The sequence below is a fragment of the Cystoisospora suis genome (genome assembly GCF_002600585.1).
Source record: "Cystoisospora suis strain Wien I chromosome Unknown contig_5535, whole genome shotgun sequence".
In the NCBI taxonomy this organism is placed as follows: Eukaryota; Apicomplexa; class Conoidasida; order Eucoccidiorida; family Sarcocystidae; genus Cystoisospora; species Cystoisospora suis.
Window position 1 is genome coordinate 10,571 of NW_027158325.1, and position 14,107 is coordinate 24,677.

General features: G+C 51.1%; 3 protein-coding genes across 3 annotated transcripts in view; 1 reads left to right on the top strand and 2 right to left on the bottom strand.

Annotated features, from left to right (window-relative positions):
- CSUI_009323 (uncharacterized protein) lies at positions 1-1,726 on the top strand (the record flags this gene model as incomplete). Its single annotated transcript, XM_068069439.1, has 1 exon — positions 1-1,726. A coding segment is annotated over one exon (99 nt), but the record flags the coding sequence as incomplete, so codon positions are not given.
- Positions 1,727-2,592: 866 nt separating this feature from the next.
- CSUI_009324 (uncharacterized protein) overlaps positions 2,593-14,107 on the bottom strand; it is a 12,106-nt gene continuing 591 nt past the window's right edge. The window contains exons 1-4 of the mRNA XM_068069440.1: positions 13,371-14,107; positions 11,715-12,719; positions 5,346-10,830; positions 2,593-4,707 (exon numbers count right to left, since the gene is read on the bottom strand). The exon at positions 13,371-14,107 is cut by the window's right edge and continues 591 nt beyond it. Coding sequence (XP_067918585.1) covers positions 3,557-4,707; positions 5,346-10,830; positions 11,715-12,719; positions 13,371-13,829 — 8,100 coding nt within the window. The 5' untranslated portion in view covers positions 13,830-14,107 and the 3' untranslated portion in view covers positions 2,593-3,556. The remainder of the gene's footprint in view (positions 4,708-5,345; positions 10,831-11,714; positions 12,720-13,370) is intronic.
- On the bottom strand, positions 10,975-11,330 carry CSUI_009325 (uncharacterized protein; the record flags this gene model as incomplete). Its single annotated transcript, XM_068069441.1, has 1 exon — positions 10,975-11,330. A coding segment is annotated over exon 1 (153 nt), but the record flags the coding sequence as incomplete, so codon positions are not given.

Below are 14,107 nucleotides of genomic sequence, written 5' to 3' on the forward strand. Positions count from 1 at the left end.
CGGAAACGGTCTGGCTAAGGCGACCGCAACCTCCGGGGAGAAGCTTCGGCCGTCCGAGACTACCGTTCAGAAATATGAGAAAGTCTTCTTTTTAGCCTAGCAACAGTGTGACGCGCGAAAGGAGGCGCCAAACCCGACCGCCGCAGCAGAGCCGGACACTGCGGACCAGCGCGCGGCGAGGACGCCGCATAGGTGCGTAGCGTCAAAGGTCCCTTTCTCCTTCTGGCTCGACTTCGGACTAGCCGGTGTGGAAGTTGTCTGCCCCCGTCGATCGATAGTGAGATACCCATCCGTTCCGATCTCTCGGACTTGCCCGTAGCTACCCCTCTGCCCAACTTCAGCGGTTCGAAAACCCCTTCGGAGTCTTTCGAATCTTCGAATTGTTCTTGTTCCCAAATCTTCACTGATAACGTCGTTTTCCGACACTTCCAAGCTCTCTTTCAACGCCTTTCGACGCCTCCGGTCTTCTACTCTCTGTTCACACACGCATTCCATCCTCCGCTGGTCCGAGACACTGTCACCTGGTGTTTCGGGCTTCTTATCGCCGACAAACTCTTCACTTCCCCGCTTTTCACTCAATTGCTTACACTTCCCTATTACTGTTTCTAAGTTCTTCGTTGCCTTTTCACGCACTGAAGCTTGGTTGACCCTCCTGGCTAGTCCTTCACGCGTTGAACGGTCGTTAGTCCGGCTCCCTCATTTCGTGCATTACGTGACTCACTCTCCAGAGATTGCTAGTTAGTCTTTCTCCTACACTTTCCATCAACATGAACCGGTTTCCCCGTACTCGATGTCCCAATACGGCCTTTCGTCGGCGAAGCCTGACGGAAGGAGCCATCATTAGAGCGCTAACGTTTTAGAATCCCGACGAACCTTCTGATTCCGGCTGCACGGCCCCCTCGGAGCTCGCTCCTGGAACTGAGGCTGACAGGACTGACAAAATAGTTTCTCGACGTTACATCAAAAGACTTTCCATCATTGCTCGTCGAATAAGGGGCTTAGGCATCCCTTTTTCTCTTAACTCCGCTTCGTCTTATCAAACCCCGATTCCTTCAGTTTTCTGTTTTCTCCTTAGACGGAAAGTGACACCCCACCTCTTGCACCTGTTCCCCCGTATTGCTTTCGCCGTCTGCTCCTGTGATCGTCTTCTTTTCTTCTCTATCTCCTTTCCCGGCAAGGCTACTAACGCGTAAGGCCAGTAGCTATACCAGCCGTAGGGCTAGTAAGCGGCTACATCACTAGCTGCGCCATTGCAACTAGCTACATAAGTAGCTAACTGACGACGGAAGAATGAATCAGGAAGAAGATGAACGAGAGAAGAGGGATTCTTCTCTCTTCTGACGCTTCTTAGGTAGGATTGGATCTCTGACTCTTTGACGTCGAAAGCAAGTACCAAAAGAGAATGAAAAGGTGTGCTGGTGACTCGTGTAAAGAATTCCCTGACTTGCCTTGAGGGATTAGGGGAATCTGAGTCAGGTTTTCCCTTCAAAGTGTAGTGGAGAGAAGAGGACTAACTCTTGGGCAAGGGAGCGGAGCGGCTAGGAGCCTTCGATTTTGAGTCAAACTGAGAGAAGAGAGCTTCTTTTGATTAAGGGGCTTGTGGAAAAACTTTTTTGAGTTACGAGTTGTGTGGTCAAATTAAATAAGTGCTTGATACATTAATTTCGAGTTCGCTTGTTCGAGAGATTGAAAGAAAGAGTGGCCCGGTGGGTGCCTGTGCTGTGTGGTGACGAGTTCGTGAGCCTGTGACGGCTGAACTTCTTACGAACTTCCTCTTAGTCTTCCTTCTTTATTTTTTCGTACAATACCTTTCTCTACTTCGTTAAGATCCCACTTCCGAGCGACCCGTGCGCCTAATCTGCTTGTTCCACCACGGTCACGAGTTTCTGCTCCCCCGGGACAACCACCCTTTGTTTCCGATCACGTTCAAAAATCTCAGTGGGACCTGACTGAATTAGTCGCTGTATTCGGTTCACAGATCGAGTGAGAACCGTGACAGTCTCCCAGTGAAAAATTGTACCAGTTTCCCAGCTCATCCACGAAACAGGCGAGTGCCCAGAACAGTTGCGGCACTCCCGCTCGCATCACCTACAATTCTATGCCTCTAGTCCATGCTCCCGAGTTTTTGCCACTGAATCTTCTCGGTCGGGGCACTCTTTCCGGCATGTGGAATTCTACCTCTCGTGCATAGCGCTTCATTGGGGTGGTTCGTCGCTTTTGTGACAGCTTTCCCCTCTTTCCCTGCAGAGCTGGCAAGGCAGGATGTTGTGATGGGAGAAAGGCTGAAACACGAGCCGAAGACGAGTTCCTCGGTCACTCAGAACAAGGGTAGTTGTATGACAACGACACGCGTATTCAAGATCACTTTGGCAGCGCACTCGCGCGCTATGGTCACTCCAGGGTTTAGCGATGCAGGTAACACATGCCGCTTCTCTCTAGCTCACGAATAACTGCCTACCTGTCCATTCTCTAGCTGTGTGGCTGTCTCTTCGTGAAGGGCCTGCGAGCTCTTATAGTCTTCGCGTGATGCGCACATATGAAGGAATCAGAACAGTAGCGTTCTGCCTCGAGAAGCCAAAATCGCAAAGTCTCCTGGAGGCGAGTATTGCCTGTTGTCTCGCGGTGTCGCTGGAGCAAGGACAGCTTAGACTGATATAAAAAGGGGTAGATAGAGATTCGGCGATTATTCCGCGCAGCTCAGGTATCACACGGGTCACAGAAACAAGAAAAGCGGACTTCCGCTTCGTCGGGCACACCTTTTTCTAAGCTCAGCTTCGACAAGATCAGCCGAACATGGAAGAAAGAAGAGGAAACCAATGCTTCTTCCCATAAAACTACCCTATTGAGAAATTGATCGGAACACGTAGAACTCTAGGCTCTTTCCAAGACAACACGAGCCGGCCCCTGGAAGAGATAATAGACGCCACGTTGTATGCTAACAGGAAGGAAAGAAATATTTTTCCGAAGCAGAGTCTTCTTCAGAAACGATGCAAAAAGGAGAAGTAAAAGACGTATCTACATTTACCACGACGTGGTTGTAAGTGTACGTAGAAGCACCGTATGTGATTGATGATTGGTTTACATAAAAACTGATTTGAGGATGCAGAGCAGAGTTTCCTTTTGCTTGCTTTCCACATCTCATCTAGTACGACACCAGGAGAATACACCGTATCATGGGCCCCTGTTGTTCTTTCCACAAAAATTCCGGAGGAAACCTTTCCTGTGTGTATCGTTCTACTACCTGCAGAGCTAGCTAGTCATAACTGTAGTCACTTATTCTCACAAGGTGCTGGCTTCATTCACGTAAAGCAGATACTTCTTGTTTCGAGTGGCAAGAGGATTTGGAGTAATAGCCGCGTGGACCAAAAAGTTAACTATCTTGTCTTTCCTTTCTCTGCCTCTCCGTACGCTTTCAACTCAAATTTTCTTGTGTTTCTATACATGTAGCACATGGGAAGAACACGTCTCCAGTACCTCGAGTCTGGCCACTTCTCGATACTTGTTACAATCGCCCTCCCAAGTTCTTCCTCTTCTCGCCCGCCCCCCCCTGAGCCTCCTACCCCTTCTGCTGCTCACGTCTGCCTCCTCCTTGTCCTCTGATCACCATCACTGTAGCCCGTTCCTCCGCGACGGCTTGTCGATGATGCGTAGGTGTAGGCCCGTGACGAGGTCTTGAGGAGCGAGGCAGTTTATATTCTTCTGTCTCATACTCTCCTTGTCCCACTCGTCCTTCTCCTTCCATTCTCGACCACCTTTCTCCCATCCAGGTAGATGGGCTATTACTGCTACTCCGGACATAACACGTCAGCTGCTTTCTCTTCCTCATCTTCAAGAAAGTTCTTTGTGCGGTAGGGGAAGTCTCGTTCTTGCTAGCAGGAGATGGACCTCTTTCAGTCTGTGATTTCTGTCCAGCTTCTTTCTCTTCTCCGCCCATCTTCTGTTTTTCTGTCGCACGTTGAACTACTACGGCATCACGGTGACTTCTGCGCCCCCGGGAAGGTGGCAAAGCTTGAATGTGAGAACGCCGACAGGCTGAAGAATCTCTTCCATCAATTCCATCAGCAGCAGTTGGTGCTACTATAGGGAGCGAAGAATAAGGTTTTTCAGCGGCGGGCTTGTCGGATGAGTTTAGTACGAGCCTCGCCGCCGAAGTGAGATCTTTTCGGACGTGTCGAGCCAAGGTGCAACTGTCTTCCTGTTCCTCCGGTCGCAAAGGCGGAGAGGAAGAAAATTCCTTTTGAATTGTCACTGGCCTGTCTCCTTGTTGTCCTTGGCCTTCCTGATCGCTCCGGCGACTAGTACTGCTAGTCTCGTCACTGGTGCCCTTCCAATCGATGAGGTGAGTGCTGTCGCCGCTTGGAAGCCCATATATACGTTGCTGACGGCTACCGCTCTCACTAAGACACGAAGATGATGAGGAAGACGTGCACAAGAAGACTGCTTTTTGTTGGTGTATTTCTTTCACCTCCTCTACGGGTGGAACATCGCCTAGACTAAGACGCCGAAGTAAAGGCGACAACCCGCTGTCTCTTCGATCCCAGGCCTTCCCCTCTCTTCGATCTTCTCGATACCAGAAGTTGTTTTGCTGTAGCTTCTCTTTCTCCTTATCCACCTTCGGCAACACGTCGCCTATTCTTGCCCTCCTCGTTTCCTCCGAAGAGGACGGTGAAGGGAAAGCTGACACTCCGCAAGTGTCGTTTTCAGTGCCTACGCCACAAGCATCCGAGCAAAAAGTGCATGAGATGAGAGCAGCCTTTGAAAGCGAAAAGCGCAGTTCCGCGCCATAACAAAAGCGAGGGCTCGTCTATCGGGACTATGCGAAACACCACCGCAGTATGTGCAACTATGAGGCAGTACGACAAAGCGTCCTTTCGTACTTCTCCCCGTCGCGCAAACTGCGAGTCCGCCAGGTGCCAGTTAGAAATTTCCCTGCGACACAGAGGAGATGGATAATAACACACCGAGGGTGACTCTGCTAATGCTGTTACTTGCACTGTGTAACCCGTGGTTTCTCCATGTCTTTCTTCCCCCGGTCGCACTAGGACAGGAATGGCTGCGTGGGTGTATCTTCTCGTCCCTTTAACGGTGACTCGGACAAAATACCTGAGCGCGCGCGCATACAAATAAAACGGCAATTCTGAGATTGCATTCGGGCCTGAAGCATCCCATCTGTGAGGTGCTGCGCCTCATGAAGGTGCAACGAGACCGGGGAGCATCAGCGCGTTCGTGTCTGTTCTTCTGTCAGGTATATTTTTGCCTTGAAATGAGCTACACGGCGTCCGTGTCTTGCTGTTGTCGCCTAAGCCATCCCTTCATCTAATAGCTCATTTACATCCTCCACTTACCATGATCCTCTACGTACGGACCTTTGCCAGCGTCTTCGCTGCCATTCCCTGATGAAGTCGACAGCGCCTGTTCTCTTCCTTCCAGGCAGCTATCATCATTCCCGTCTGTCCGGAGTCTTGTCTTATTGCATCCTGGATAAAGAACTAATGCCCTGTCCTGGTGTCCTGACATGCTGTAGAATGCACCAGCCCTGGGGCTAACGGTGGGTGGTGTGGGCTGAAGTCGGGATACTGTGGCTTGTCTTTGCGAATAAATGCCGGCAGCAAACTGATCATAATAACTACTAGTGCTGCTTCGTCTCAAACGGCGGGGGGCACCGACTGTGGGCCTCCTTGTGCGCCGGTCAAGAGTCGCTGGGGTTCTTTCTCCTCTTGCGAAACAGATGTCCTCTCCCTCTAGTCGAATTGATCTCGTTAACCCGGCTTGTTCAAAATCTCCACCTCCACCCCTCGGCGTTGTCACGAGTAAACCTTGATCCTCCCGCCCAACCACAGGGTACTCAGCTTCATCACGAGTCCTGCTGCACCTGCTGCTACGATCTTCTCTCGTGTCATCATGAGGTAACAGATACTGGAGAGGGTCTAACACAGGGGAAAGAACTGGTAAAGGGAGAGTCATCATCGTCGGATCAGCCGAGAGTCTCCGTCCTATTTCCGAAGATGCTCGTGAGAGAGGTTCGTAAAACCTCTGTGGGGGAGGGGGGCGGTGATACAGCCGTCGCCGTGGATGCCTAGGAGCTCTCCGTTGATAAGCTGACAGACCCTCACTGGACCGTCTTGGTCTAGGTAGACTTACTGCACGGGGTGTCACTGTAATGTGGCTTTCGTCCATATTGGACGAAAGATACCAGCAAATGGGATGAGGGTATGCACTTGACTGGTCTGCTGTTCTGGTGTCGCTGCTGTTTCGGTGAGCACTAGAGAGACGCTCTAAAGGATCGCCATACTGAGATATGTGCTCGCGTGGCCTCCCCGATAAAGATACGAGAGTCCTGTTGCCATGCTCGTGAGCCCTTGGACTAAAAAGGGCTGTACGTGTGCTGTTTATTCTGCTGGAGCGAGAATTGTCAGCTCTTATGCTTGGCGTTACCAGAAAAGATGCGCCAGCTGTGTTTTCTCGGGTTAGTGAATGGTTTCCCTCCGAGTTCACCAGATCAGTCCTCAATCGGTAGTTGAATCCCGCGAGCACGCGTTCTTCAGCCTCCCCCTCCACCATCAACCCCGCAGAAATGGGTACAGGTGCATGTGAATGAGATGAAGAAGGAATTCTCTTTTCGGGGGGAAGGCCAGCGGGCTGATCTGCTGTGGTTGGTAGAACGGCGGTAGTCGATTCGGTGCTGCAGGAGAACTCAGGAGTCGAGCGATTACCCGTATCTGCTTTAGGAGGAGGGGCAGTTGTGGTAGTGATGACCCTTGACGCATGGCGCATCTGAGAAGGGGTCTTCCACATAATGTCAGGAGGAAGACCGCCATTGTGGAGAGGCGGACAGGACCCCGACAAAAGGCTCGTAAAAGAATGTGGACTGGAGGTGGGGAGACTTGAAAGCGCTGTTGAGATTGCTGCTCCATTCACACCAGAGGGCGAAAGAGAAGGGGCGATAAGAGGGCGGCGATGAGTTGAGGAGAAAGAAAAATGTTCTCTTTCGGGTCGTGTTTTCTCGTGAAGACGATCCGAAGATGAATGACGACCAAGATCAGATCTACCATCGTCAACTGAGGAAGTGGAAGAGGCTCTTCGTGAAGACTGAGAAGGTACGGGATTCAAAGGAGAGACACGAAAAGATGAAGAAGACCGACGGGGGTTGTTTGATGGGGGAGCATCTTCTGAGGAGGACGAAGATGAGCGCAGAAAGAACTCGTTCGGTGTAAGATGATACCACTGGGGAGGATTAGAATATCTCCCTGGAGTGGGGGATGAGATGATCGGATCTGAGGAACCAACTGGAAGGGAAACTGAGTGACCCGCAGGGGAGGAGAAGCAGTCGCGTGTGGCCGTTGTGGTGAGGTCACTGGGAGGGGCAAAGAGAGGTCCGGGAGACAATAGGAAACCACGATGACCAGATAAGAGATTTACCTGATGGTTGTCGCTTCCCTTCCTGGCATTACTAGGAAACAGAGGGATCGTGTCACTAGGGGAAGTATGAAGAGATGTATCGTCAGTGAGGAACTCCTTCTTAGCCAAGGAGTCAGAAGTATTGGACAGCTTACTACTCTCTTGCGCCTCAGGCGGTTCGCGTTCTACAGGATGGCTCTCAGTAGCGCCTAACCCCTGAAATTCCCCTTTTCTTTTTAATTCCTCTTCTGCCTGTCCCGGTCTATAGGAAGAAACGCATCGATCTCGTTCTTGTTCTAGTCTTTTTGTCGATGAAGCATCAAAGGACCTACCTTCGTCAGTCCGTCCTCGACTGTGTTCTCCTTCAGCCTGCGAGTGCTTGGCTTCGAGTAAGGGGGCAGAGCCGATTTCCGAAGAACTCTCTACATCATCTTCGCGCGCTTCGGTATCACAACGGGGATCGTTTTCTACCTCATAGAGACAAGCGTGATAACCGGGAAAAGTAGGGGCGTGGCAGGCCTTCTTAGGAGGGAAAGACGGTTCAAATGGTGGGAGGTGAACCCAGGATACACCCAGCAAGCTGTCTCTGTCGCTCCTTTCTTTGAGGCTTCCCAAGAGAAGCTTTGTCGTGAGGCATGTGTCTCGTCCTTTCCGCCGTCTCTCCTCTCCTTCCTCTACAACATTCTGATGAACAGAGGTGAATGAAGACCACTCACTCTCACCCGCAGACTCGATACTCCCGCTACCACTACCCGGATTCTGCCTGTGCGTCCCGCCTGCTACACCTCTTACTTTCTCTCCCTCTCTGATGTCCTGGGGTTCCCTAACTGACACGTCACAGACAGAGTACCAGTCGCCGGCGATTCTGGAAGAAGACGAAAGCGATGACCGAGGAACATCAAGACCTTTCCGGTTATATCCTCTCCTTCGTAGATGACAAAATATGGCTCCCTCTTCCAACAACTGTTGAAAAACTACATCTCTCACTGTTACTCTATCGTCAGGTTGATCAGGCAGCTTCAGGAGTGGCCGCGAGCGCCATATCGGCACCGGGTCGCTGTAATCTTGGTAAGGGTGATGTGATCCTCCTTGGCGTCTCCACAGAGAATTAGCACGCAGCCCAAGAAAGCGAATAGGATGACGATAATGAGGGCCACAGAGATCCCCCGGCTCCCCTTCGCTGTCACTGAGGTCATGATGCTGAGCTACTGAAAAACTTCCCACTTCATCCCATAGCTTCAGTCCGTGTTGTCGCATGACAAAACTGTGTGTTGGATGCCCCTCTGTCTCATTCTCTTTATCTGAGTTCCCGGGAAAAATTCTACACGACTCCGTCACAGTACCGCCATGGTGATCTGTAAGAAAAGAATGAGCCATTCCACTTCTTTCTTTAGAGAGAACCATATGACGTGTCGGAGATCCATTTGATAGAGTAACCGATCTACCGGAAGCACCGGTATATCCTGGCGACATAGTTTCATCTCCTTCATCACATATTCGAGTGCTAGTAGTAGCAGAAGATGGAACACGTTGACTGCCACTGCGACAGCCTCCCCACCGCGAGATAGCAGGGTATGCATGTAAGTATCCGTCCCAGCATAGAGGTAGACCCGCTTGGTCATAGAGAGAAAGAAAAGCATAAGCGTGTTCAAGACCTTGCGAGAAGGCAACAAAAAGAAACTCCCATAGTCGCGTGTGACATAACGCGGAAATCCAATCATCACACCGTCTATAGATGATGATGGAACCACCGCCAACCTGAGGAGGTTGTGAAGAAGGTACGCATGTCAGTCTGTCTCTCTGAGAGGTGCTGTCGCGTGCAACACGGTATGGTGACGGTACTGACGAACACAAGCGAGAGACCCCCCTTGCTTTCTTGTGCTCTCTGTCGGCTCTTCCTTCTTTTATCTTCACGCCATCATCCCCAGCCTTTGAGCAATCAACTCCAGACCAGTGGAAAGTGTAGGGTTCCCGTCGAGAACGATCCGGAGGAAAACAAGAGAAAGACGTCCTGTTCCTACGCATCATATCTTTATACGGCTCTAGCGAGTTGGCTGTGCTTCGTGGACGTGAGCAGACGATGTCGAAAACAAATCCCACTGAAGGATCTGCAAGAAAAGGAGGTGCACTTCGTTGTTGATGCCGAAAGACTGCGCACGTTGCAGTGAAGGGCGAGGCGGTTTGTCTGTGTGTTTCTATGACTTTCTTGAAGATGTGCCCAGGGAAAGTTTGATAGGCTCGCGAGATGTCTGTGAACAGAGCTTGCATCTTTAAGGCTTCAGTGAGGCGCTGTTGGTAACATGAAAGAAAATTCCCCAAGTACGCTTTCCTTCTTTCCTGAGGAGGCGCGCTGTAGGAGACAGAAGAAGCAGAGAAAAAGGAGCCGTGGGGCTGCTGATGACAAGAAGTGCAAACTGAACGTTCATGTGAAGAAGAGCTGGAAGAAGCCTGGTCATATGTTTTTCTAGTTTCCTGTGCAGCAAGGCCCTTCGTTGTTACGTTAGTCTCGCTCGTAGTGACCCTATTACCAGATACAGAGGGACGTAGCGTCCCAGCTGTATATGGCCGTTGAAAATCTGGTACACCAGTACCGGTCGCCTGACCTAAATTCTCCGGGCCGTCGTTATCGGGACGTCTTTGCCGACGCTTATCTGCCACTTCTCCCCTTTGTTGAGGTTTCTGCCCTGATGAGCCCATTAGCCCGGAACGGGTGAGTGAGAACGACGATGAGCATAGCGATAACTTCTTGCGCGCTGGCTCGATGAACACAGTAGCTTCCGTATAATCTATCCATTCGCCTTCAGTCTCCACAGTCTTACTTGTACCTGCTAAAATCCGTGCTTCTTTCCCACCTCCCCCGCTGAGTCGTAATGCTAAGACTGAAGCGACGCCAGGAGATAAACGCATGACTGAAGGCTGTGCCTGGCTATCAACCAGCCACACAGACCATTCGCCACATCCACTCTCCAAGGGGAGAAACGTCCTTCGCTTTCCTTGTGAGGATTTTTCTTGCTTTTGTATTTTAGCTCTCTCGGAGGGGCGGGAACTCTTGTCTCTGTCTAATTTGCGTGAAGACGATGTTACGGATTGAGTTTCATTATTGTGATTACTGTAAGTCGTACTGTCACTATGGTGTTGAGTCCCTATGTGCCCTTTACTTGGGGATACAGTAGGTTCGGAAGAGGAGGAGAGGCTCCTGGCGGAGCGTCGACGTGCTGCATGGCCTGGGGGTGGAGGCGTCCGTGACGATGGCAACAGTGGCAAAGGTATTTCAATATCTGGATTGAGAAAGTCATTCAGGGCGCAGTCAGTGAGGAGAACGGGAAGCTGTCGACGTAAGTGGTGAACAGGCGACGTGCTGGTACCTTGGCCTCCACGTGAGGGTGGTCCATTCGAATAGCGTTCAAGGAGCCTTAGGGATGCGTGCAAGGCCTGAACAGGAAGTCAAACAATGTAGGGTAGAAAGAACAACTCACTCATTTATCATGACAGACGCGTAGATACACAAGTACGGGGTGGATTATTCTTTCACACCAGACACCGCAGAGAACGTGTTGTTAACTCAGCGAGGTAGGACTCAACTTGAAGAACAAGTGCTTTCTTTCTTGTGGTAGATATATCTGCAGATACGCTGGCAATTTCATTATTGTATGGAGTGTTCGTATACTGGGGTGAATCGAAAGGAGAAAGAAGACACATTTCTCCCGGAAAAGACTGCTGCTCATGTACATTCGCCCCTGCCGAAAAGACAAGAACGGCGCGGCGCCCCACCAAGAAGCGCGCGCGTCGTGCACGATGTGGTTTTTCTGCTCTCGTCCTCCAGCGAGCTTCAAGCCATTCTGATATGTATTCCTTTTACTTGTAGTAGCCTACAGCTATCTGAGCTGCCCAGTTTCAGCCCTGGACAAGGATTCTTGTGTTTAGTCCGAAAGAGCTACAAATCTTCAAGAACGTCATGCCAGTTTGAGCCGCGCTTAGGAATGGAGCAGTAGCAGAGTCACTTCACTCCCCTCGCAGCTGGGTGTCCCGGCGTCTTTCTTTCGCCTCCTCTTCACTTTCAGACTGTGCGGAAGACACCCATTGCATCGTGTATACCGTATGGGAGCCACTGCTCCACCACGCACAGACCTCCCTCTCTCTTCCATGTGCACTCGATATCTCCCCGTAATGCGGATATATACTCTTCTGTCTGCACATGCTCTCCGGGAGCTGTCTAACAGAGAACGTTACAGAGAGATGGAAGGATATTTCTTCCAAGAGGGAGCGGGCTCCAGCCCAGTGTCTTCAGCGTCGCGGGTCTTTCTCGGGGCATTTACCTTTCGGACATATAGTTCGCCGTCACGGTCCACGCACCGGAGTGTCGGCCAGTCCCGAGGATCGAAGGCATACTCCCATATCAGATTTGCTACTGAATTAACATCTTCCAACACTCTTGCTTGATGATGTATGCACACACTGTTCAAAGAAGGTCTGGTACGGTCATCCGCTCTTCCATGCAACTCTTTCTTTCTATTGAGAGAAATGGTTTCCTCGTTTAATCTCCGGCAACTATAGCAAGCACAGCTACAAAGACACGATTTGCTTTGGGAGGAAGTTCCGCAACGATGACGATGGAGAGAATGCTTGGGAGATCGTGTGTCTCTACTGTCTTTCAGAATGTTGAGGTTCGTGGTTTTTCTGTCTCTCTGGAGAGGAGGAAGAGGCATAACAGGGAAACAAGGAGACTTCTTTCCCCATTGTACTGCTTGGATACCTTTGTTTCTCTCCTCAACACTACACATTGGAACAGCTGCATCGCATGAAATACGAGAGTTCTCTACATTCAGCTCACCTCCTGTGCGACCCTCGCTATGAGTACGGGAGGAGTGCAGCTGCGAGCGAGGAAGGCCAGGGTCTCCCTCATAATGTAACCCGTCTCTGTTTTTCCTGTCAGGATAGGAGGAAAAACCTGGATAGGACTTTTCTGATAAGAGGAACGACGGTGTTAATGTTGATGATGGTGTTGTACTAGCATAAGTAGCAAGATTCTGTAGAGAAAGGGACGAGGTCGCGATCTCTTTTTTCTCTGGGTCTAGAATATCATAGCGATTGCTGTTCGGGACTACGGAGTGCCTTCCTTTCCCACGGAGTCTTCCCTCTCGATCTTCATCGTGGAAATGACTGCTATACAGCGAAAAGCACGGCAGGGATCGGCGAGCCAGGGGTCGGCGCCGGTGGTGGCTAGAGCTGTTCGGTGTCACACGAGATGAAGGTGAAGGAGAAGACTGATCCGTAGTTAAACGCATGCGACTGAGAAACGGAGTGAGACCGGATGTACGTGCCTGCCAACAACAGAAACGAACAGAAACCCAACACACGTCAATGTGTATGCGACCAGAGAAACGGACTACGGAGCTATTCCCTGTGGCTTGCCGCTCCACGTGCGCCACAAGTTGACTATTCTTACGCCGGGAGCATACACCTTGTGCCAGGCCTCTTTTCTGAAGGAGCTGCGCGATGTATGAAAGATTCTATAGAAATACTTCGTTTCTTCCACGTGTACTGCAAAAACAAGTCCGCTCAACCTAATACCTGGCGCCCACTGGTTCTTGTTCGTTTGGGACTAAGGAAATATTGAAGCACTTCGTGAAAACAGCACAGTTTTCCGCCAGCTTCCAAGGCACGCCCGCGACCTCGTGCTACCCCCGGTGGCGGGCCGAGGTAATCGAGACATAGAGGATGAGCGGAAAAACAATCCGATAAAGTACGTGGTAACATATGTATGCAACAAACTCTCGCGCCTCCTCCAGAACAACTATTGTGGATCTTAACCTGGGTATCGTGACAGTACAGAGGAAGCGTTCCTCTCAAGAACGCAGAACAAGCGTCGCCAGCACTCCCGGGACCGGCAGAACTAGGAAGACACCATGGGAGAGGCAAAATAGACTAAGGGAAAAAATAGTGGGAGTTAAAGGCAAACTTCCAGAGCGTACTTTTCGTTTCCCTCTTCGGCTACCGCAAGGGCGAACTCCTTCAGATCGCCGGGGACTCTGCAGCGAGGTAGAGGTATCCGGGGGAGGAGAATATCCTAGCGATCTAGACAGGAGAGGGGTGTTTCCTGCTGGGTCTGCGCCTCTCGATCTGGGGGAGGAGTGCTGGCAATCTCCCTCATTTTTCTCTTCGGACGGCGGCGGAGCAGCAGCGGTATTCGACCATAGCAAAAAGCCTCTGCTGCGGGTTTCCCCAGAGCAAAAAAAAGATGAATCAGGATACGGGACCGTGTCACTATATGCTTCGTCAGAAGACGTAGAGGTATCGCGTGTAGATACACCACATGTGCAGCACCTGAAGCAGCACGGCAGGGATGAAAGAGCGGCGTCGGTGAGATGTGGATGGAACCAGCGGGGAGGAGAGAGATTTGATGAGAATAAAGGAGGGACGTCAGAAGGCATCTTGGGTGGTCAGGAGGGAGAGAAAGGAGTGAGACGGGGTGCTCTTAACATTCGAAGGCAAGGACGAGGACACGGCCGGACAGGACAAGGGAGCAGACCTGGGGCTAAGGTACTCAAGACGGTGGTTCATCGCTGCGCAGCGATGGGAAGACAAAGGACAGAAGATAGAAGAAGATGCCTTCTTTACCTGTTTACGAAGCAGACGACGGGGAAGAGCCTACAAGAGATGCTGATCCGGTGGCACTGATGACGACCGCAAAGAAACGCTGGGCAGCGGC